Source organism: Poeciliopsis prolifica, unplaced genomic scaffold (assembly GCF_027474105.1).
Source record: "Poeciliopsis prolifica strain line A6 unplaced genomic scaffold, Auburn_PproV2 SCAFFOLD012, whole genome shotgun sequence".
Classification (NCBI taxonomy): domain Eukaryota; kingdom Metazoa; phylum Chordata; class Actinopteri; order Cyprinodontiformes; family Poeciliidae; genus Poeciliopsis; species Poeciliopsis prolifica.
This window is the reverse complement of record NW_026562387.1, coordinates 8,892,119-8,917,487: the sequence shown is the minus strand read 5'-3', so window position 1 is coordinate 8,917,487 and position 25,369 is coordinate 8,892,119. Positions and strand designations below refer to the sequence as shown.

At 35.7% G+C, this 25,369-nt stretch overlaps 1 protein-coding gene and 1 non-coding gene across 4 annotated transcripts; both read left to right on the top strand.

Annotated features, from left to right (window-relative positions):
• The first annotated feature begins 1,345 nt into the window (after nt 1–1,345).
• On the top strand, nt 1,346–9,056 carry fbxo15 (F-box protein 15). 3 transcript variants are annotated; one of them, XM_055037681.1, is made up of 9 exons: nt 1,346–1,625; nt 1,739–1,843; nt 2,687–2,917; nt 4,733–4,936; nt 5,033–5,162; nt 5,313–5,395; nt 6,531–6,676; nt 7,221–7,345; nt 8,653–9,056. In XM_055037681.1, the coding sequence occupies exons 1-9, from the start codon at nt 1,555–1,557 to the stop codon at nt 8,914–8,916; spliced, it is 1,359 nt and encodes a 452-aa protein (XP_054893656.1). In that variant the 5' UTR covers nt 1,346–1,554; the 3' UTR covers nt 8,917–9,056. The 3 variants fall into 3 exon arrangements, with proteins under 3 accessions (XP_054893656.1, XP_054893655.1, XP_054893657.1); XM_055037680.1 differs by having other exon boundaries at nt 4,733–4,951; XM_055037682.1 differs by lacking the exon at nt 2,687–2,917 and having other exon boundaries at nt 4,733–4,951.
• A 579-nt stretch (nt 9,057–9,635) lies between these two features.
• On the top strand, nt 9,636–9,708 carry trnar-ccg (transfer RNA arginine (anticodon CCG)). Its single transcript has one exon. It is a non-coding gene; the product is annotated as a tRNA-Arg (tRNA).
• Nucleotides 9,709–25,369: the final 15,661 nt, after the last annotated feature.

The following is a 25,369-nucleotide window of genomic DNA, read 5'->3' as shown; positions in this document are numbered from 1 at the left end:
CTGTCAGAGCTTATTGGCAAATCATGCAGAAGGGTGACATCAGGTATCCACGAGCCACAACTGTCCCCGGGCCTTCCGAAGGACAGACGACTACAGAAAACATCAAATGTCAAGTACAGGGGACATACTCGGAAAAGGGATGTGGCCTACTTAATGTTACCATACCAGGGGCTTCTATTGCCCCGGAAGGGACTTTGCTTCCATCAGGCAAGCTGATCGGCAAGACTGACAACATAGTTATGGTTATATTCACTGACAGCAAGCAAAGCCTACTGGCCTCCTTGAATGGGGAGGACAGTTATGTGATGGGTCTTAAAATGAGCCATCTGCTTTAGTTATTTTATTATTTTAGTTTATTGCAATATGCTTTGCCTTGTATGCATTCTTCTTACATCTGATTACAGCTCTGCTTCAAATTTGATAAAATGTGGAACAATCTATTATTTTCTTTATTTTGTTTTATGCTCTATAAATCTCTATTTACTAACTCTTTTGCAAGTTATCTTTACACATAATGTAAGTAAATCATATTAAAACTCCTAGCTGGCCCACTTTATATTTGCAACCACTTACAGTATCTGCCAGACCATCTGTCTCATTGCATCTGTGCAGATATCAATGATACTGTATGCTCTTATTTGAAATGTGGTCTCAATATTGAAGGAATGTTTAAATTTGAATAGAGAAACATTGGTTTCTGCAGTGTGAGATGCCACCTCTATACTAAATTTGGGTGAAGAGACAAATGGATTTACCTGTTTTGGAATCTTACTCAAGTTTCAGGTTAAAACCCACCCATTGATTCCCACTCTATCCACATCTGTTAGGCAAGACAACCTGGACTGCTGGTGTATATATATATATATATATATATATATATATATATATATATATATATATATATTTTTTTTTTTTTTTTTTTCTTCATCAATATATATATATATGCCTGTATATACGTAATATATACCACAGTGGTGGTGCCTGTATATATCAGAGGATATCAGAGGATAAGAACCAATTTATTTATTTATTTATTTATTTATTTATTTATTTATTTATTTATTTATTTATTTATTTATTTATTTATTTATTTTTATGTGGGCTATATATATTCATTAAACCTGTTGCCATCAACATATCTTGTGCATTTTCAACATGCAGTTTTTACATTTCCTTGCCTCTTCTTTTTACTTTCGATGCATTTGCACCTTATTATGCAAATGGTTAGGGGCGGTGTCATAAGGCAACTTCTGTTCTGCCTATTGGTTTATTAGCATTTCACTGTGTAATACTTCCCCTTGCACCGGAAGTTTAGGTTCTCCTCTTCCCGTTTGAGAATCACGCTCTGACCTCGCCATGGCAACGAGACGCGGAGAGTTAAACCTCTACGTAGTGTTTATGTTCACAGAGCTAGAAGTAAATTAGATGAGGAAACTTACCATACGCGTTTTTCTGTGAACTTTACTTTTTCTATTGAGTTTTTTTGCTTCAGTAACAAACTTGTGCTGTAACGTGACTGGGCAGCTCTGTCTGTTCTAAAAGTTGGGAAAACAAATGGCATCTTCGAAAGCGACACCTTCCAGACTGCGAGCTGCAGCAACGTCCAGTCAGAAGATCTTCGAAAAGTAATGTCAGAGGGTTAATGCATAGCGCGCTCTACAGAGTTGAGTGTTAAAAAAAAAGAAGTAAAAGCAAAACAGTTAGCATTTAAAATGTTTTGGAATCATCTATTTTGCAGATTACCACATGAGATACTGGATACAATTCTGTCATACCTGGATGCCTCTGCACTTTTCAGCATGAGTCACACTAATAAGCTGTTCTATCAGCTTGCTAGTAATAAGTAAGTTTCACCCAGTCATAATTAATACGTTAGATGCAATTAAATCTCCTACTATATTTTTTCAGTCCAAAAGGAAATATATATATATATATATATATATATATATATATAATATATATATATATATATATATATATATATATATATATATATATATATTTATTCATGTAAAATTTACAACTTCTCAGTCAAAACAAAAAGGAGTTTGGCTTATAATGCTGGATTGAGTGTTGAATTTTTGTTCATTGCTGTTTATATCACCTGAATTGCTATGCATTGATAGTTTTGGACAACACTTTTGTAAGTGTAAAACAAGAGAGCATTTATACTCCCAGACCAAGATGTAAATGTTGTTAAACTGTGATAGCAAGGCTGTATTTCTTCATCAAATATAACTCACTTTTTTTTAATGTGAGGCACATCAAAGAGAATGATACCTGGCAGGATTCATGGTATCATGCATTCGAATGTTGTTTTAAAAAATCCAAAGCTGATTATAAACTAAAATGCAGATTTAAAGGAGTTGCAGTTGCTGAAAGTTTAATGAGGGACTGAGAACCTACTAATATAAAATATTTAGTTTACGATTGACAAAATGTGATATGTCAATGCATGCATTAATGATCATTGTTCACACCAGAGAAAATGTCTGTTTACTTTAAATATCAGTCTTTGATCTGCTATGTAGCATCGGGTAGGGTTAGCTGTAGTAGGTATGTAATTAAAATGGGTTATAAAGTCAATATACCAACACATATTTTATCTTGTCAAGTTATTAAAGAGTAAAAACAGTTCCTTGCTTTTGTCAACAGCCTTCTGTTACTCTCAATTCTCTTCATGCAGTGTTCTGTGGAAGAAGCTATACATTGCTGACATCTGCAACAATAAAAAGCAAAAAGCTGACATCATGAATGTCCAGTTTTTATCCAAGAAGACTAGGGATCATGTTGTGGGTTACTGGAAAGAGCTGTATGTAAAGACAGTAACACATCGTGAAGTGAAAAAATGGAAACGTCTTCTTGGACCCATCAACAGCCACACTGGTTTGCCGAGCCAAACAGAGCAAGTCCTCAGGTATTGTTAAAAACAGATAAACAATCACATTTTGGCACCATCCAAATGGAAGTAAGACTATTTGTATCCGAAAACATTTTAGTCATTTCAGCTGTCCCCCATAGTGAATGATTTAAAAAAATGCCAGTTTCACGTTTCAGAGTTTACATGCAAGTCATCTTAAATGAAGTAATGATGTGATAGCTTCATTTGTCTGTGTAACCTGCATGCTCCTCACTCTCACAAATAACACATATTGCACCGTTTGGTGGAGTTCAGTCTTTTTTTTTTTTTCGTTATTCTGTGCCAGAGTTAGAGCACCATCGATAAACCCAGCATACCTACTATAGGTGCTACATCATGTTTGGACATAATTTTTTCTTTTTGTCATTTACAAAAATGATGAAAAAAAAATATCTGTATTGGCCTCTTTTATGGTTTCTAGCTTTAAAACTTTAAGCTGAGCTAGATGGATGCATCTCTGTATGCACAGTTACTCAAAGGACATTAGAAGTTATAAACCTGACATGTTATCTGTCTTTCAAGTGAAATCAGTTGAGTAGCATGATTAGTGGTTTTTGAAAGATCATTGAACTAACTGAGAAGTTCTCATTAAATAAAACCAACCAAATGAGCAACTCATTTGGGATCGCATGGATATACTTTGTCTTTTACTTTATCTGTATTGGCCTCTTTTAAGGTTTCTAATTCTTTTCCTCAACTTTAAGCTGACCTAGATGGGTTTTTTTGTTGTTGTTTGTTTGTTGTTTTTTTCCACCATTAAAAAAAAAGGAGTAAAACTTTTTAAATTCAGCCTTGCTGCTGAGATGATTCAAGGGCAGACAGAAGAGACAATCTGCCTCCAATCCAAAACAGAGCGTGGTTAGTTTTACATATTGTGCGCACTTAATGACATTTTCTTATTAAAGGTGAGAGAGGAGGTCTGCGTCTGAATGTGGTTTCTGCACAAAGGGGATACTGACTCACAGGTGGTGGGGGGAAGCTCCTCCAGTTTCTCTACTGTGGGTTCTGGTGTGTTTTATAACCTCTGATTAGAGGCTGTGCAGCACTCAATTTTGAGTTCTGAAGCAGTTGTTGTGCTATAGAGAGGGGAAGTAGAAATAATTGTGTTCGTAGCAGAGGCTGTCAGAATTGTTGAAATAAATTACTTAGCCCCCTCAAACCCTCAGTGCCAATACACACATGCAGACACACGCCTTGCCATCTCTTTCCCCCTTCTTCATCCCACCAGCTGAGACAATTCCCTACAGGGGGTTTTGTCTGTTAGAGACACTGAGGAGCATGAGATTTACCTTGGTAATAATCATTTCACAAGACATCGCACACACAGATCACGCGGAATGAAATCCCCTGGGTCATTCGGGGCCTCCTGGGCTGCTCCAGTTTTTAAGCTTTGTTCCTTCACCTAATTGATATTGGTTCGTGCCTCAGCGAGAAGCTGGCTACATCACAGTGGGGGCAGTCGTGAATCACAGTTTAGACAGAATTGGATCAGGAGATTTATCACAACAGCTGCTGTTTCATTTCATTCGTTGCACATCATTTCATTAGTCAGAACAGCTTAAAAGGAGTCGTGCAATTCTCTTGTATTGACATATGAAACATTACAGCCGTTGAGTTTACAATTTTGGTGATTTTAAAAAGCAACAGTCAGCTTTTGGCAAATCCTTCTCCTTTTTGTTTGCTCAGTATTTAGATAAAGAAGCCTTTCTTGTCAGACCTAGCTTTGAGAAATAGTATATGAACTCTCATATGCTAGTGTATCACTCCTCAGCTCCTATTGCTTTATTTTAACATTGCGCTATCCTCCTCTAGGAACTTGCGTGTCACCTGGGAGCTGACCATCACTGATATGTCTGGACGTGTGACTACATTGGAGCTGAGCTGGTCCCACTTCTCTGAGATTTCATTGACATTGTGCTGGTGTGGTGGAGACTCCTTGCCCAACTACGGGGAGATTTTCAGCCTTCAACTGCACGGCGTCAGGAGGATTGCCTTCAGCTGGCCCGACCTAAAGAAGTTAAGACAGCTACTGTATGCAGTTTTGCCCCTTTTCTCCCTCTTGTCTTCTCATCTCTTTGTGAAACCATCTGTGCTCTATGCTTGTTCTGTCAGACCCAGCAAGAGATCTCTGGTGGCAAACCTAAACAAGCAGCATCTAACTAAATGTGCACAGGTCATTGGACAGGACCAATTCGTGCTGCTGAAGTTATTACAGCCTGGGATCATCATTGGTCTTTGGAGGGTAATACCTTCACAGGCAGCTGTTTTCTTCCTTCATTATTATTCACTAATTATTGTGGCTAAAGCAGTGTGATAGGTAATCATTCAGGTCAACGTGACTGATTTAGCAGGGAGAATTGCAAGATATCCATGAGATGACTCTTTTTTTCAGGATGGGACCTCTGTGGCGTTCATTATGTTCACTCTTCACTTCTACAAACTGGTGGAGAGAAGCACTCGTGGATCTCATGATTGGTAAGCTGCAATGCAGTCACATTTTTCCACTGCAATACATGCAATAACAGCAATACCTTTTGTATATTGTATGTTAAAACACATACAGTTTTCAATATTTTTTTTACAGTGGCAAATATCTGAAAAAGGTGGCATTCATAGCATTGATCAGAAGAGTATTCAAGAGGCGCATAAAAACTAATTAGTGTAGCTAATTGTGCACTCAGCAAATCTGTCCTGAATGGCAGATTAACAAAAACAAATCTGTAAAAGGTCCTGTTTGGTATTTGATATTTTAGTGCACAGAGCGAACATGTGGAAGGCGTGATGATTAAAATTAACTTTTTGGCCTACGTTACAACACTTTGCGTGGTAGAAAATTAACATTGTACATCACCCTGGAAACAAGCACGTCAAGTGGTAGGACTATTTTTCTTTTAAATAAATAGGAACACTGGTTTGAGTTATCTAGCAGGTTGATAGAGGTAAATTGTGGAAGAAATCCTGTCTGAAGCTGATGACAAGCTGTTGTTCAAGACAGAAAACTGCAGCAAAAAAAAAAAGCCACTTTCTACAAAGTTTTGATTCAAGTGGGCTGATTATTATAATTGTTACAATTCTATGGTTTTAATTTATAAAACATTATAAAAGTAGAATTATTTTTATTAAGTATGCACAACTTTAGGTTAGTCTAACACTAACAACGTTTGAAGTCATAATGTGACAAAATGTGAAAGAGTATTGTGGTTTGCAAGCCACAGTATATTGTCATCACATGGTAGAGAGCTATATTAAAAGGAGTGCATAAGTGATAATTCGTTGATGATTCACAGATGAAATTCACCACTGAGTGTCTGACCTTAGTGCTGATCCAAACTCCAGTTCTGTTTCACATGCATCTGTTTTCAGATGCTGCTGCAGCTGCTATGATGTGTTCAATATGACATTTTGAACACAAAACAATATAACAATACAACTTTCAGGTCTAAATTCTATTGAATAAGCTATGGATTTGGCTCCCTCTTCTGGAGATTAGGAAGTGTTCAGTATGCATAGACATTTGTCCTACAAACAAATACCCCTCTGAAATGTCTTTGTAATGCAATGGCAATTTTCTTCTTTTTTGTGTAATCTTTAAATTGTTTCTCTGCTTCAGTTCCTACGTAGAGCCAATCATCCAACCCCCTTTTGATGATATAGACACTGAATACGGTCTTCATGGTTACAAACTTCATATTGTTCTCCACAACACTGAATGCAAACTCATGTCAGAAAGCTTTTCACAGCTTTTTTGTCACAGAGGTAACTTATTTCTCATCATAACCTCAAAGCCATACTGTATTGTTTAGATGTGTGTTAAAAATACTTCAAGTACTGCTTTTTGTTTTGGTCTCTATGACTGTCAGTTTGTACAGAATTAGATTTAGTTTCTCTTAGTAAGTGCATTGTCACGCTATGATTGCTATTAAACTTTTGAAAATTTAACAGTTTGAATAAGGTTTTCAAATAAAGTTGCCACATTTATTTAATAAAAGATTGAGCTACTTTAAATTCTTTATGCAACATGTTTAGCAATTTCTTACTTAATGCATTATATTTAATGGACATAAAATATTTTTTCTTAATCAAGAAACATATTTTAAGGGATTAAATAAGTGTTATAAGTTAAACATAAGATTTTTATGTTTAAGTTTTTTCAAGTGTTAAACTCATTTGATACATAAGTATGTTAAATATATATATATATATTAATATAGCTTTTTAAGAATTAATATGCATACATACTTGGATATACAAAACATTTTCAAGTGTAAAGATTCATTTGTTATGTGTTGTCTGTGACCAGCTCACATCTCTAATGGATGGATCCAGCTCACTGCCATCAGCAGAACCAACTCTTCACAGCACGTGCAGCTTTCTGGGAAACCAAACCTGCACTGGAGATGTGAAGCCTTGGAAGGCACAGTGGAGGTACCACATGTGTACTGAAAGTGCATTGTTAGCGTACACTGTATTAAAAAAATATCTATATTTTGCAAGAGAACCGCTGAAAAGAATAAATAAATAACATAGCTACATCATTTTAAAAGTTGAAATTTTAGGGTAACTGTCATGATGTGCTGTTTAAAGAAGATCTGAATGTGGAGCGGCAGAGAAAGCTTGTAGATGACGAATGTTTTATATAAATGATGCACAATATTGCAGTAAATGTACATCAAGTATTATTTGACGAATATTGAATTAGTGGTTAAATTGAACATTGATTGATTACCAGGTGACAGACTATTTATTATAAATTTAAATAAAAATCTTGTGTTGAATCAAATATGTCCTGTTTAATATTTTGAAATATGTTAACATAATAGTTCAATTAAAGAATAATTAAAAAAAACTAATAGCATACACTTACATCTTAAAAATTAGATGAATAATATTAACTAGCTGGGTAGTTTGTTGATTTTAAAAACCAACCTGCTACATTTGTATCAAACCTGTTTTTTTTACCAGACATAAACTTTCACAATAAACATTCTGGTTGTGTTTACCTCTTCCACTGACATTTTGTAGAAGTGCAACACACAAACAAAATACTGAAGGAGACAACGCAGCTGGTTGTTTAATCCTGAAGCATAAGGCATCAGACTCAATAATGGTGGCATATCTATTCCCACTTGTCAATCTATCTAACAACCGTAGCCCCCCGCTGTCTGTTGTCATGGAAATTATGCCGCCTTGTTGTGTCAGCCTTTCTTTCAAGACATTTCACAGTTATCGCAACTATCTATCCATAATTCCAATATCTGCAAACGGTAATTTATAATATGCAGATTAGGCTAGTTTGTCTTCTTGAACTGAAGTCATTTAATCTCTAGAAATGTCCTGCATTTTGCCAAAAGCTCTACTTGCTTCTTCTGGCTGGAGTTAGCCAAAGAGATGTTTTCATTATGAAAGTTATATTATACAGCAGGTGTAGAAATTTTAGGACCAAATAGTAGATTTTGTTCACCATAAAAGCAACAGTTCTGCAAGGAGGATTTTTCATACTCTGAACGTTTAGATTCTCACTTTTCAATCTAATTTCACGCACCAAAATGGTACAGAAGTTTATTTTTTATTTTATTTTATTTTATTTTTTCGTGGCTAATTGCTGGGAAAATATATGCCTGCAGAGGTTGACAAAAAAATTCTGTATGTGTCAAGTGAAAAATGATGTGATGAAATCAACTGTGGTAATCCACCAACTGCTGACTCATGTTTGCTTTGCAATGCTTTGCCAGAATTGCTGCATTATGTCTCTGACGCTGCTGGACGAATTCGGAAACCAATTCAGTTGTGTCACTACTCCCATTTCCATGGAGCTGGAGAAGGCAGCTGTCTCATATGACTATGATGGCGAACACTATCTCATCCAACACGAGGACTCAAACATTCAGGTGAAAATGCAGCTTGTGAAGATGACTGCAAAGAAGCATTTTGTCGTCAGTTTAATTGTCTATGTGAGTGTTTTGTTTGTCAACAAACATTTCAGCAGAGATTACTGATCAGTGTGTATCTCTGTTGTATTTTACATCTGCAGTGATTTTACAAATTGTCCATTTAGTGGAGAACTGTTAGGTGAAGTGTTAAATCTGACACAGTGCCTTGTTACTGCACTGAATAAATGGTGTGCTCGAAACCCTGACATGCTAGTCCTTCTGAGTTTTACATTTATAAGTGGATAAAAGCAATAAAAGGGGAAAAAAAAAACATTAATTTTGAGACTTCATTCCGTATCCTATTGCCAAATAGCTCCAGGCAGCCTGAACTCTGTAGAAAAATCAACCATACATTTACAGTGAACCTTTGTAATTTTGCTTTAAACAGTACTTGGGAAAGATATGGCTAATGGAAATTAAGGCACTCTGAATGTTGTTCATAATATTTCTACATAGAGATATTTTGCAGCACAGAATCATATAGTTTGATTTTAAAATTAAACTTTGTGATTTTATATCACGTACACCCTGTATTATGTAATGACATATACAACATAAATTATATCTGTTAAGCCTATTTTTCTATTTTACACTATTTTGGCATAGTAAAATACCATACTATTATGCTCTTATGTAACCATTATTTTGACTTGTATTCAACTGTCTGTAAACCTACAAAGTACTACCTTATTGCTCAGTTGCAAAATATAGTATCTCAAAAACATGTCAACTTATGAATAACTGAGATATCAGTCTTTTTAATCTGTCTGATTACCAGATGTTGTGGCCCAGTGGCCTAATGGATAAGGCATCAGCCTCCGGAGCTGGGGATTGTGGGTTCAAGTCCCACCTGGGTCGATTAATGCAAGTCATTGATAAACTATATCAGTGAAAGGATTTGGGAAATGATTAGTATTGAACTTCATAATCAAGTAGAATGTTTTGGGAAATTTGTTTGGTGCTCATTTGCATTGCCAAAACTAACCTATTTCAGTTTAATTTCCTTTTCAGATGGAAATAAAATTATTTGCATACTTTGGGCAACTGTGGCCCCAGCAATAGAATTATTGCCAAGGCAGTTGTTTAATATTGTTGCCAAGCTAATGATAAACCAATATTGCTGATGGCAAAACAAGTACAAAATGAAGGGCCTCTGGATTATTGAAACTAAGAGGCATTTCTTACTTTTCTTGTTAATAGGGCAATCATCACCTTGCAAAAAGCTTAGTTTTGTACATTATTTGATTAGATTACTAAACTACCTAAAGAAATAATTCAGTGGAAATTTAGGAGAAACTAAATGCAAGATGAATTTGTTTTTTCCTAGGTTTCAAAGCTAAAATCAGACATTGGCTATAAAAGGCAGGGAAAACCACCAGGGCTTACTTTATTTTGTATTTTCCACAGCTTTTCATTCACATTCAAAGCTGGACTTAATTTGATATTGAAAACCAACCATGAACAGCATCCTCATACGATGCCACATTGAAAAAGTGTGGGGCATGTGATAAAATGACAAATAATACTCAATTGCCATTGCCTGGACTTAATATCTACCATTTATGGCTTTTCCAGTTGCCACACATTTCAATCTCAATGGCCTTTATACTGCTGTTTGCTGCCATCATCATATGCTGCAAACTGGCACTTCTTTATTCCTTTTTATATGACAAAAGCAGGACCCAAGGGCAATGTGTGTTGGTAATGGTGTGGCAAAATATGGGACAGTTATTCATGTTGTTTGAGACACATAATGGCTCAAAAGCCTGTATAGGTGCAACTGGGGTGAAGATCTGTGAATCCCAGAGTTTGCTTTTGCAAAAAGTAATAACTTATCCAAATATATTTATTCTTCTTTATAAAATGTGTGACGTGAATACACAAGCAGTAATGTAATTTAGATTTAAATGAAGTTTAAACAAGGCAGTTCTCCAGCAGAGGGCTCTCTTTGATAAACAATGAACTTTCTGCACTCACCGCCACTTTTATTCTCCTCATTCTCAGTTCAACAAAAGCTCCAAACAAACATTTCTCCTTACTCTTCTCAGCACAATGTAAGAGTAATCTCATTTCAATATAGTTCTGATTTCTCATAAATGCCCTATAAGCCTTGTAAAACAGCACATCAAAAACAAAGGCAACATTATCCACAAGAAAATGCAAAATGTAGTGGCACAATACTTCATTAAACTTATCTTCTTTAGCTTTCTCCCCAGCTAATCTTGGAAGAAAATTGCTTCCATTTTTAGCTTTTAATTCTCTCCCTTGTGAGTGACCAGCTGGACCCACAAATAATTCAACCTCACAAGCCATTGACACAGCTCTCATTTAGTCCTCTGTCAACTAAAGAAATTCAACAGCAGGGAGATTAAATGACACCATCATTTTAATTTTAAAGCACATATTCTTTATTCAAAAGGTCTTGCAGGTATAGCCACAGTCTTCTCCTACAACTGAGTGTCTTTGTCCTTACAAATCCTTACGATTGATATTCCATGTTTATGATGTGGGGCTGGAATGGCATGTCGGTGAAGTTAATTATGCATATAATAATCACTGCAACATCTGCGACAACAGCTCAAAATGTCTTTGCCAGAATCCTCTCCTGAGGAGATCCATAATCAGGCAAAAAGTGATTTGTAGATACTACAAATTAACAGATGGCTCAACCCATTACAATACCGGATGTGAACTATTTCATAATTATATAGTAGTTACTGCGCACGCCACTGTCATTTTCTTTCACCTTGTTTTGACACCCTTTATGTTCCTACTGGGATGGGGAACTAGGAAACTGGGAAGGCTTCTAGAGATTAGAGTGACAAATTGAAATAGTAAGATGGGGATTAGCGAAATCCTTACTTATTATTATCATAACATTATCTGTTGGTAAATACAACTTATTTCACAGAGATAACAGCCAAGGTCATAACAGATAACAGCCAGTCATTTGCTGGCAAGTGTACAGACAGCTCCTAAATTTTTGGTCAATTATGTCCCCTGATTTGATGGTGTAAGAGAAGAAAGAAATTACCATAATTCTTAAAATAGATGCATTTCAGGAAGACTTCAGGACAAAGTAGCTCACAAAACATCCCTGACTGGGTAATAAAATTGGAAACTATACAAAAATTCCACTTCAAACAGAGTCAAAATTAAATATGTGACCCAACAAAGTATACATACAAATAATAATAAAAGAAATACACTATAAAGGTTGCACAGGCCCACAGATGATGGCTATCTATTGGCCTAAAAGGCTCAGGAATGCAGCTTCTCAGTGTTTTTACAGGTCACTGCTGATTGAGGACAGCTGTAGAAACAGCGATCCAATAAAAATGAAGGAGGGAAACGTAAAGCTTAGTGCAGAACACATAAGTATCAATAAACATAGTCCTGAGGCAAATGTGAGACAGATGCCTGAAAACATAGGCACATTACATTCAGAAGATGTCACAAACCACAACATTGTCAAAACTTACGTCAAAACCACACAAGATCTGGAGGTTCAATTAAAGAATTTCATTATAGATCTGATTAAGTGATTCCCACCTTTTTACATCGTAATTTATGCCACCATTAAATTACAGAAAGAGAGCTGAGATTAGTTTAAACATCAAGAGGCAGTGAGGTGAATTCTAGACATACATCAAATAACACTCCCATTTTCCCTCTTAATAGTTGAGTATTTCCAGTCATTTTAATTAAACTTTCTAGAGTGAAAGTAAACAAGATTAATAACTTCTTGCTTGAAGAATAGCTCAGCATAGAGCATAGACATCTTCTATCTTGAATAGCTTAAAAGTTGAACAGCGAGAGTAGATAAAAAGAGCATTGGTAAATTCAAATGCATGTCAATGAAACATAACCATTTAACATGAGGTTTTATGCAGTTGAGGAGCAAATGAAAACAAAACCGCAACAGACAAAATTAAGCTTCCTCTTACATAGTACACATTTCTTTGATTGAGTCAGAGGAATAAGAAAAGAGTCCATAGCAGGAAAGAAACAGGGACCAGGTACATGCAGAAAACAGTAGAATTCTGTGAGAGGCGAAGGAGAGGTGCTAAAATACTCAGCGTGTTGTTGCAGGAACAATGGACCTGTGCAGCTGTGAGGCATGAGCAAAAGGCATTCTGAGGGAGAGCGAGAGCGAAACAGCAAAACTGCTAAGATCAAATAGTATTCAGGTGTTAGCATGGCATAGTCTAAGTGATAACCAAAACCCTACTGAGACTCTGCGATGATACAATAAAATTTTAACTTTTAGATGAGAGTTGGCCTAGATGTACATAGCTGGTAGAAATATATGCCACCAGTAATTAAAGTAAAAGATTGCTGAATGATTACGCAGCGGTGCACTTTGTATCAGTTATAGTCTACTGCCAGCTATGAATTTTTATAAATAATGTGAATATTTTTAAGACAAAGGTTTATCATTTAAATATGAGATATATATGTTGTGTATTTTCTCATTGCAGTAATAAATAAATGTATAACCACTAGCCTATAGGTTTGCTTGATACTCATTGAGAAATTTGGTTTCTCTTCTTTACATTATCTGGAATTTAAGAAAACTATACTGACTAGATCAGAGTATGTAGGAGAAATAACTCAACACTGGTGTCATCCTCCCTTGCCTCTCATGTTGCAGTGGTGCTGTAAAAGGCGAAAAAAGATGGCATGTGTCAGCACATTATGTAGTACATTGTTGAAGCACTTCCTGTAATTTAATGGTTGACTGGTTTTATTCTCGCAATAACATCCTGTGTCTCCCAGGTCTCAGAGCAAGCATTTGTTGGACAGGTAAAGTGTAACTATTTTCTTTTGTCAAGTTGCTGCTGAGTGCTGGTTAAAAAGGTCATATTTTCATCAGTATGCAAAGGAATGAACAAAAACAACCTGGACCAAATGTCTTTTCTCAAAGGAGTCGACTGCACTAGGTTGCACCTTACAAATCAATTGCATTTTTATAGCTGTGCACAAAGGTGATGCTTCAAAAAACACAACAACAAAAAAAAAAAAACAACAGTCTGTTCAAGTAGGATAACTTCTCTGCTTTCCAGAATAATTATCTTTACCTTGATAAAAAAATCTTCCCAAAGTTTCACAATGCTTCAAAATCTATATCTGAAGTCAAAGCAGAGAAACTTCAATGTGAAATAAGACAAAATGAAATGACCAAAGATTGTTACCCTCAGTGAATTTGATCAAAAAATATTTTTTGTGTCAGCAACATTATGACAGGCAAAATAATTGATTTCCTTGTGGAAAATTTGTATTTAGGTAAATATTCCACAAGCATTTATATGCCAGAGATTTTTCAGCCAGTAATTGAGCAAACACCTTTTCTCACACAGGTCAAACTGTTTTTGTAGCATTTAACCAATAATGCTACTTAAAAACTCCTGCTCTGTAAGATCAAGCAAGGGGCTCTCCACCTCGAATGGGCCAAATCTGCCCTTTTTAAGATGGTTTGAAGCAACTCTCTGTTTCATTAAGACTCCACTATGCTTCTTTTAAAGTTTAAAATCAGATGAAGCTCACTTCATATTGTGGCAAAGCTGCATTATAATTGGATTTTAGAAATATCCATTGTAAACCTACAACACACAATGTTTTTCTAGAGTTGTGTTTGCAGCTATTCTACCAACCTCTAGATTTTTATGGAGCACATGTTTATTGAAATGTAGGAATATTAACTTTTACACTTTAAAATGAAATGATACCATCATAGCTACACCACCTTTAAGAGATTTGTTGGATGACCTAAAGAAATTGATTCAGCTTATGAATACTAGCATATTTATCGCTTTATCGAGTATATTTCTATGGACGGAGATGATGTTGAAAATAACTTAAGTTGATGTGAATGTGCCTTTTTTTTTTTTTTTTTGCTTTTAAATTGCAAAGCACAAATTATCTGTAATGACTGTTTTATGTGACAATTTTCTATTGTAGGTTGAGAATGTGGCCACAGGAAGATCTTTCTTTTGCTTGTTGTAAAGAAATAGAAAGATGGAGGGTTGTCAATTGACACTTTAAATTTCACAGCTTAAATCCTCCCTTTATTTTCTCTTGCCTTTCAGGCAAGAGGTTAAGAGTACCTGCTGAGGATGCAGGTTAAGCTAAATCTGATTAGGATTAGCCATAGACAGTAAATCTCTGGAAGTGTGTGGTTATTGAAATGGACAAAAAAAAAAACAAAATCAAAGAAACTCAGTAAAACCAAAACCAGTCACTTGAAATATACACATCAAAATATATGATTATCTACCAATACAAACTACTTCACTGTAACAACCACGGGTAACTAAAAACACCATAAATCCTCCAAAAATACCAAGTGTAAGAAAAATATTTCTGTGCCTTGTCAGCTATGTAAAACAGTGACATTACTCAGTTCTTCAAATGCAATTTAGTGGGATTAATTTATACGTTGAACCATTAATTATTTCACTCCACTGTCCAGAAAAATCATAATCGCCCTGCATGTATCTGTGAATGTTGTACATTTTACCTGTCTTGCACCATTTCTGGTAAATGTACCTAGTCAATATTTCATATATAATATATTTTTAGCATAAATCACAATCTTTTTTTTGCATATTTTTCTATGCCTGGTTTGTTTTTATTCCAGGCATTGTATATTCATGACAACATTGTGACACTGAGCAGAATAAACATGTTTTCTACCAGCCTAAGTCAAATGTTAAATGTGGTGTCTTCTGTGGGCTTCACATAAAGCAGTCTGGGCTCTGCGAGTTCTTGGAACAATTGGCATCAGTGCAAAGGTCTGTGCCTAAGGCAAATGCTATTGATCTGAACCGCCATTAAGAAGGAAGCCAGAGGAAAAAACGAGAGGCAGAGGAAGAGGTATAGACTGGAAAAAAAAAGAAAGTCTCATTCATTATCTGTAAATATGGTAAACAAACAGGTATGTCTAGTATTGCAATAAAACTGTAACATATTTCAGATTTCTGTTAATTGGTAGAACTGGGTCAAGCTATGTAGATGGACAAGTCCCCTTCTAAATATCGAAAAAAATTCATGAAAATTCTCTAGAGTGGCTGCCTAAAATAATTATGCAAAGAAGAATGTGTCAAATTTCCACCACAGAAATTGCCAGTTAAAGTGAAATACATACATACCCGTTATAAGTTTTAGTTTTTTTTTTTTAGTTTTTTTTTTCTTCAAAAGTAGGTATTTTGCATAATTTTATTCCTTTAATAGATGGAATTTTAATATAAAAAAATTGTTCTCTGTGACCTTTGTCTGAGATAAACATGTATTTCATCATCTGAAACTTTTAAGTGTGAAAGAAAAACCCAAAACAAAAGATAACTGGGCGGAGAAAATGTAAAGACATTGATGTACTGTTGAAAATCAGTAAGATCCACATAATAAATAATTATTTATTCACATGTATTTTTCTCTTTTCAGCAGCTCATTTGTTAAATACGTTTATCTGGATGTCCCCTTGAGAACAATAAAAGTCATCTTTTGCATGGGTAGAAAACAAGCCAATGTGGTACTGGATGATTACATTTTAATCAGATCTCCGCTGCAGGGCCACTGGTGCTTGACACCTATTAAAGCAGAAGGCAGTCGCTGTGGCCAGGACGACTTTTCAATGCTCATGCAGTGGTTGCAGCAACAAAAAGAATATATGACATAAAGCAGTCTGCTTCAATACCTGTCAAAGCATCTAAATCAAACCACTTTTATTTGCAGGCATATCTCATTAATAAAAAGCTGTGATCATTACTGCAGTGTAGCATTTTGAGAATGCACCTGAAAACTGTCAATTTATAATTTTATTGGATTAAATTTTTCTGTAACAATGAAAAGAAAGCATTTCAATGCTAATAAGTCATTAGTCATCAAATAATTAGTAGAGCAAAACACACACTCTGTACTGCATGTGCTTTGAAGAAAAGGGACTATTATTTATTTATTTGTTTTATTTTACATCTATAACTAGATTAAGTCATGTGTTTAGGGTGTTAGTCACTGCCACTGATATCTGATGGGAATAAAGGATGAAATCAGTTTACCAGGCATTCTGGACTTTCCATGAGCTGCTGCAAAGATAAGTCAACAGAAATGCTTGTGAAGCACTGTAGCAACACCAGCAAAACATGAAGGTAAAATAAAACCTTTGAGTGCAGAATTTCTTTCCAATACAGCGACAAGCTAAAGCCTAACAAGCTCTTCCAAGCCATTTGAAAACCCATCTGTTCCTGGATTTCCTGCAGGCTTTTTTGCCTCCTGCTTGAAAATTTTTTACATCTCCTCACTGGTTGCCACCAGAATGGAGTGTTCCTGTAGATTAATAAAAAGTGGCTTTGCTAATTATTGTAGGGAACGGAGGGCACAAAGTTCACAGAAGCATAGACGAAGGGAATAATATTTTCCAGGTGCAAAACAAATGTTGCTTACTATAAGCATTAGTGTTGCGCACAAGCACATTCAAATGAAAATGTTCATGACTGGGCTTTGAACTTAATGAGACAGTTTTACGTGATGCTTCAGTTTAGAGTCATTAAATGCAGCTCAGTAGTGAACAGAAATGTAAACTGTTTCTTTGAGGAAAATCTTGCAATTGTATGCCAAAGTGAAATATTTTCCTGCAAAAGCAAGAGCTTTGTTACTGTAAATTTGTGTCTGTGTGTGCGAATGCAGTCAATCCTTTTTTGTAAAAGTAATGAAAGTTTTAGAGGCACAGACGGCACCAGTGTGACGTGTGTAGCAGTAGCTTATGTGGCAACATGATTAATTCAAGTCTCTATTAAACTGGAATGAATTTTGAAAGGTCAAGTATTTTGCACCTCACTTCATTACTCTGCTATCTTAATCAAATGGATTTCTTTTATTATCTCGCCCACTCCGTGATTGAATGTGTCCGATCTACCCAGTGCTGATGGATGTTGTTTCCCTGAGCAACAATCCCAGAGGCTTTTGTGAAATAATGACCAACACTCATGACTAATGAAAGCAGGTTGCAGAAGATCAACTGGAACACCTCAGTGATGTTGTGGAACGAGAGATCTTCATTTGCAGGTATGATTATGTATAATTATATTAAGTCCAAACTGTTTTCACATGATTACTCTGTTTTTTTCTTAGCAGGATGAATTGCCTCACTCATTTAAGTGTCAATGCAGCAATAAAGAGTGGAAAGTGTCATGCTGGCAGTTATTTTGCATGTTTTCTAATAGTGACATGCTGACAATGTCCATCCATTTCTCTCAATGTCACATTTTAATAAGATGTTTTGCATTCAATTAAAAATTGTTACAAATAAAATCACTAGATCTGCATATTGACTATTTTAATGTTTTTGGAACTTGCAATGTCATTTATTTTGTCTGCTGTGTGTACACAGTCATCTTCCAGGTTGCAGTAACCCATAGAAAGTTTACAGTGACCACAAGATCACTAAAACACCTTGTGATTTTTCACGCCTGGCAAAGGGAAGAGCAATGTCAACAAGGCTCGATTTCATGACATTTCAGAATAATTGGCTAAAAATATTGGACTTTTCCGCAATGAAGTTACTGTATTACCTTCAGTAGTGATGAAAATGCCATATCTCGCAGAAACTTTGAATCACAGTGATATGCAATGCCTTGAATTTGATGTTTCTCTTAAAAAAATGTCCAACTCTTCCTCATCAGCATGTCATCACTTCTTCTGGATGATGCCATTGATAACCGTACTCAGGAGTGCTGGACATATATTTGTCAGAAGTATAAAATTGTACACAGAATTTTCTTGTGTAAGTTTATTTGTTACTCACAGACAAAACTACTCCTACACCTTCACAATTGTGCTGGCACACAGATTCTCTAATATTTTTGCTCTTCTTAGTCCACTATCTTTGGACAAAAATTATTCGCTCAACTTTATTAACACATTCAAACAGACATATATATATATATATATATATATATATATATATATATATATTATATAATATATATATATATATATATATATATATATATATATATATATATATATATATAAAATTTTTCTACCAATATGTAGAGAAACTTGTGCTTTTTTTCCACTTGCATAAGGACCAGTTGTGTCCATTGCTCCAATCAGTCGATTCTATGATGCTACTTCATGTTGGCCTACTTCCAAACCATCACGTCATGACTTTTTGCAGTACTATCAACCTTGGGAGCCACGACACACACTGCATCTCATCAGCGAATATTACCCAACACTCAGAGGACAACATTCATCAATGTCCTCCTGCTTTTTGCCGGTGGTGCATTTCTTTCTTTGGACGCCCAGAGTCCATTTCAGTTGTTCTGGCCGCCGGCTGCCTTGTTTGAAATGCCATCCTTAAGCAACACATGAGATGCAACTCTTTCAAGGAGATCGTGTCTGTATTTTTTACTGAAGAAAAACAAACACAGTGTGTTTCATTTAACGGGTTTTATACTACTTATGCCACCTATCCAGTAACTTGTGATGGGATGTGATCAATGAAATGGCTCAATAGAAGGAAATAAAATAAAAATTTGCGTATGAAGTGTTCTGTACTCTTTTCATTATCATATGGATATTAACTATATAATTGTGAAATGGAAGAAAAAAAAAACATCCACAAGGCTATGCATATCTTCAGTCCAATCTTCACATATTTTTCTGTGGAATTCAATTTCAAAGTACTCAAATAAAACATGCATATTATTATTATTTTTTTTTTTTTCTGCAGAGCATATCTGCAAAAGTACGAGTAGTCCGCATCAGCATTTAAGCACGCCGGCCCACTCAAACATATACAATCGCCAATTCATTTTTGTTGCAGCTTAAACTGATGCTTAAACTTTTGTCGTGTGTGCACACGCGGTGTTCCTGCTTCAGTTGTCATATCCATCCTAACCTGTTTTTCAGTTTCAAACATTTTCCCTGTAAGATTTTCAAACATGGCTGTTTCCGGATTGTGGCACGCCAGGATGGAGTCGCATGATGTAGTGATGTCATTAGAACGTATTGAGTGTTTTCTATTAAAATGAGTATTGTATTTCTAATCACATGTTCATTTGTTTATATTTTCTTTTTTTCCCCTAAATATCATTATTAGTTTATGTTGTGTACTTTAAGACTTTATTTGGTCAATTCACTGCCCAATTACTGTGGCACCATTTTATCACTTGTACATTACATCATTATATAGATGGAGATCACAAAAGTACACCTTCAGGAGCTGCATGCTATTTAGAATATTTTAAGATCAATGCCCCTTTGAAAATTCATCGCAATCATACTTTCTCAAGGAATGGTGTATGAGCTGCAGCCAACACAGCGAAAATCACATTAAATGCTTTAAAGGCTTTTGATTGGAGAAGCTCAAACACCTAAGCCTCTGCAAGAGTGACGACAACCATCTGCACTTCAAGGCATCTGATTTATTATCTGAATTTTAACTAGTGAGTGCTATCACTGCCAATTAGGGGCTTTTGTAGGAGGAAATCTTAAATGGATATGTGTGGGAAAATAAAAGAGGATGGAAAGTGTTTGAACCATGATAAACAGTGGGAGCTTAACTGTGACTAAGGTATTCAAGGCAGCCTTCCAGCATATGCAGATGAGCTCCATGGGGATTTTGTTGAAAGCACATGAGAGAAAAAGATGGAAGATTGCAACACATACATACAAAATCCTTGAGGATGAGAAGCCCATGCTGTTCCATGTAGATACTAACTAAAGTGCATCAGCCTGATCACCTCTCTTCACCAGCGCAAATATTCCTCCTGATGAAATGACATAATCGATAAATGACTAGGACCTCTTTCTTGCTGTGATGCTGTGGCAAAATGTGCACCTTTAGCCTACGCCATTTCTCCCTCTGTGTCCTTTACTACTTTGCCCTTTCTTCTCGCTGATTAGGCTGCCAAAGGTCGCCCTGGATCTTGATGTTCGCACACAGGTAGAGCGAAGCCAATTTCAGATGTGTCAGAGGAACTGATGCTTCCAGCTTCCATGTGACAGCTTGAGTGGAACAGTCTAAGCCCTCATCTCTAAATCACCTCTGCTTACTGAGTGGAAACCATTTGTCACATGCGCTTGAAATGTGCCATCAAGCTCTGTCAGCAAGCATCTATTATGTTTATTATATCATGATTCATTTTGGTAACGTAGCTGTTGTAATGCAGGGTGAATCCCATGTTTCACGTTTATTTTTATTTACTAATCCCTTTATTCAATGTGCTGGATTTGCACTGTTTGTGGATATCTTAATAGCTCTTAGATACAAAAGATTTTAACATTTATTCCTGCAGCCGTTTACCCATAACATTTATAAGTGATCATGGACAGGTGCATCTAAATAGATAGCCATTTCTTCATTTTAGCTAAGTAGTGCAGTAACATGGACCTAATGACAAATATTTCGATTTTTGCATTCTACAATTTAACACCTCCTGGTAAGCTGCATTTGTATAAATTACTGCTTTAGTGCAGTTTAACATGGGATCAAACAGCCATGTCCCAGAAAACACAAATATCTGAATCACAGAATCCCACAGCTGAATGAAACACCGGCTTTGTTTGAATATTTATGTTCTTTTGTTTTTGGTTTTGACCAATAAAATGCAAGTCTGAAAGGAACACATTGCTTCTTATTACTGCCATAGTGGAGCAGAGATCTGTAACTTTGACTGAAAATAGCAATGTTTCAATGAACAGAATTCCTAAATCAGACTGAAATGAATTCAGATGACATAATCCAAATATTACATAGGCTCAAAATTAATTAACATTCATATGCTCCAGGCTGTCTTTAGAATAGGAGCACAGACATGCGCAGAGTTTTTAATTTTTGCATTTGACATCATTAAGAACCTTAAGGATCCACACTTTCAGAATCTGCAAATAACTCAAATCCTGCCTGGGGGAGACTTGCTTCCAATACAAATATTATTACTGCAATTATGTAACCCTGAAACATTTATTTTTTCTGTTGCTGTCAATATATTCTGTTGGTTTGCAATTCAATGCTAATTCTTTTGTTCACACGCCGCTGTGAAGTCTTTCCTGCTTGAATGTCAAGCCGAGAAGGAGTCTAAAATTATAGCTTATTTCCACAAGGCCTTTATCAACCATTTAAAAAGTTGTTTTATTGTGTCTACCATAAAAAAATGACATGGATGGTTTTACTTATTTATTTTTGCCTAAAGTAAAACACACCCTCCTTCTTTCAAAGCTTGTACAATTGTAGATGCTGATTGTTTGCCCCCAGTAGGATAACTAAGATCAACATTTTATATTTAATTGGATTAACAGTTAAACCTCATGCTTTAACAACTGCCTGAAATCAAACTTCTGACATTAAAGATCAAGAGTTAGGGATACAAGCACAAAAAAACCTCTAAAGAGTGTAATACTGTATGCAGAACACCCTGCAATGCCTATATTTAATGTCGAGTTGAAGCTTTTCTTTGACAGAGAGCTGCTGCAGCATTTGTTGGGTGCCACTGGGGATCTGTGATCACACAGTCGCACTACAGAAAGTCTTCTGCTCCCCACCCCAAGGAGCACATTCAGCGCATTCCAGCATAATTACCTCAAAGTGATTACAGAAATCACTGCAGTACTGTCACTGCTGAGAGCACTTTACCAAAGCCTCGGATAATAACAACATACATATTTGTCCAGTTTGCTGGTTGCAGATTTTGATAAACATTCAACGTGTAGTTAATGCACTACAAATTTCACACAACTTGACACCCTCCAACCTGTTGCCCTGGGAGCTCATCATGCATCATTCGGTTATTGCAAGCAACTCGGAGTTTTGCAGCATTTTATGAAGCCCTGGAGATGAGTGTCAGAATTCAGCGCTGCATGAAACCAACCAGTTTTTTTATTTTTTTTATAGGAGTTGGTTCTGGAGATGATGACTAAGAGCAGAGATGCTGTTAAATTCTCTATCCTGATATCTGTTTGTGTTACTTCCAGGAAAACTCTCACACATCCACTGTGATAAAACAGGGGTGTGTTACAGCACACCCAATAATGATCAATTATTTCTGAATTACTTAACTGATTTTAGCATTATCAATTGCAAATCTGTTTCAGCTGTTATATAAGCAACTGATTCATTACTCTATTATTTTACTCTTTACTTATAATTAATGTTCCAACATTTCAAATTGACTTACTTTATCTTTCTCAGGTACTGTGTGCCAAATTACTGAAGAACAACACACAGCACAGCCAATTCTTCTGTAGATATACAACATAATTTTTATTTTCTATTTGTGACATCTGGTTCTGTTTTGATATTGGTCTTACAGCATCATTGGTCAAACTTCAACTGTGGAAACAGCAAGACTTAAACATTTCCTTCCATATTTAATCAATTCATAAATTTTAGGTAAACTTCTATTTATTGTAAGCAAAACTGATGAGGAAAATATGCTAATGCTCTCACAAATCACAAGTGAGTCATTGTCGTTAAGCAATTAATGGCTGTATTAAACTGCAACCATCTGCCGCCCTTAGCAGACATTTCATACATTGCCAAATACATAACTTTGTGATAAAACATCACCTGGAGAAAGTTGGTGGCTCAGTGGCTCCAGTCTGTCAGGTTGTTGACAGTCTACCTCCCAATGTGCCTGTAACATATCAGGGTGTGCAGCCATGGGGATAATTGTTCAGTGACCTAAGATTATCTTTACAATAATTTTTGGTAAATTAATATTTAGCTTGAAGGCAATCAGATGCTTCTGAACAAACAAACAATTAGTTTTATGAGTTTAATTTTAAAGACATCAAATTTGGGGGGAAGCCTAGGGGAGCCAGCTTTCCCCTTTTCAGCAGGGAAGCAGCAGGGGGCAGTTGCCTGCTTTAATGTGGTTTCCACTGAGAAGTTTATGTGGGAGTAAAATCCACAAATATTTGCATCTGACTTAACAGAATCTGTGGCCAGCAGGCAAATCATTTGTTGTTCAAATGAATTCCAAATAAACACTGATGTAGAGAGCATAAGAAAGAAAAACAATACAGAAAAGCAATCTACCTTTTTGTTTGTTTTCTGATATATGCCTGCACTCATTGTCAGCAAATATGAGTCTATTGAACACCACAGCCCATAGTACTAATCCACATTTCGTTTACTCTGTGGGAGCCAGCCACTAGCTGACACTGTCAAAGACAAACTCAAAAAAAAACAACAACAGATGACTTACTGATCAGGATAGAAAAAAAAAATCTAATTGAATGCATTGTCACATTGGCAATAAATGTATACATTAATTATGGATTTTAAAAAAAAGTCAACAAGTTTAGATATTTTAGTCTAATCCAATTGTTGAGAAAAATAGAAACAACCCTAATCCTGCAGACAAAAAAAAAACAAAATAAAAAAATCTCAAAATTCTGAAATCATCTCTGGACGATGTAGATTTCTTTGCAAAGTGGCTAGAGCTGCGTCAACATTAGCTACTGCTTCTCTGCCCAGCTCAGCATCTATATTAATATTAAAGTATGAGACATGCTAGTCTCATAGTAAAGTGACTAGCATAGCAAGAAGCCATGACAAAGCACAATAACGACAAGGATGTAAAATGCAATCAATCATGGTGATGCTGTGTGGCAATTAATTCAGTAGTTTCATCATTATGACACACTTTTCTTAACCTTTTATTTTTCAACATGTTTTTTCATCTTTGATTTGACAAGTAAATTTGTTGAAATATAAAACCTAGATGTGCATTTCCATTTTAATTTGTGTTCAGTGTTTGTTTTTTTGTGTGTTTTTTTTATTTTATTTTTATTTTTTTTTATTTCAGTCACTTCAGCTAAATCCAGCTCATTGTTGCACTTGCCAACTTTGGGGCTGTGTGGCATTTACAGAGCATTTGGGGCTGTGTTAGCTTGTTCCTTGACAGCTTTGTTTTGTCAGAAACAACACAGTGCTACTGGCAAATTAACCTAAAAATTGATCCAATCTCTAGGTTTTTAAAAGATGTGTTAGTAGACAGCTCAGCAAAGTGCTGGAAAACAAATAGTCCAATTCTTCTTATTTACTTTCATCTTTGTAAGTTCTTTTACTTACAAAATAAAACCTAATTCTCAACCATCACTAATACATTGTCAATAAAAATAACTTCTCTTTTTCTATAATTAGATTTAACTCCCGAGATGCAAAAAGTAGTGACAATTATTTTCCATGGTACGACAGCATTTTAGACAATAAATTTTAGCCTTAATGTCAAAGCTAAATTTCATTCATCTTCAGACTATTCGTGCAATTAAAAAAAAAAATCATTGATATTTTCAAGAATGGTGCCATGCTGTTTGATCCTGAAATGTTTAGTGACTTTCATTAAGACTGTGTGAGTGACAGGAGCAGGGAATCAGAGAGGATTAACTCAGTCTTTAATGTTGCTGCTCTGAATGCAAAACAGTGGCACTTGTCATTTAAGATTGGATCCACAACAAAGCTACAACGGAGGTCATGAAAAAGAGATCAGTGGATTGTCAGCATAAGGAA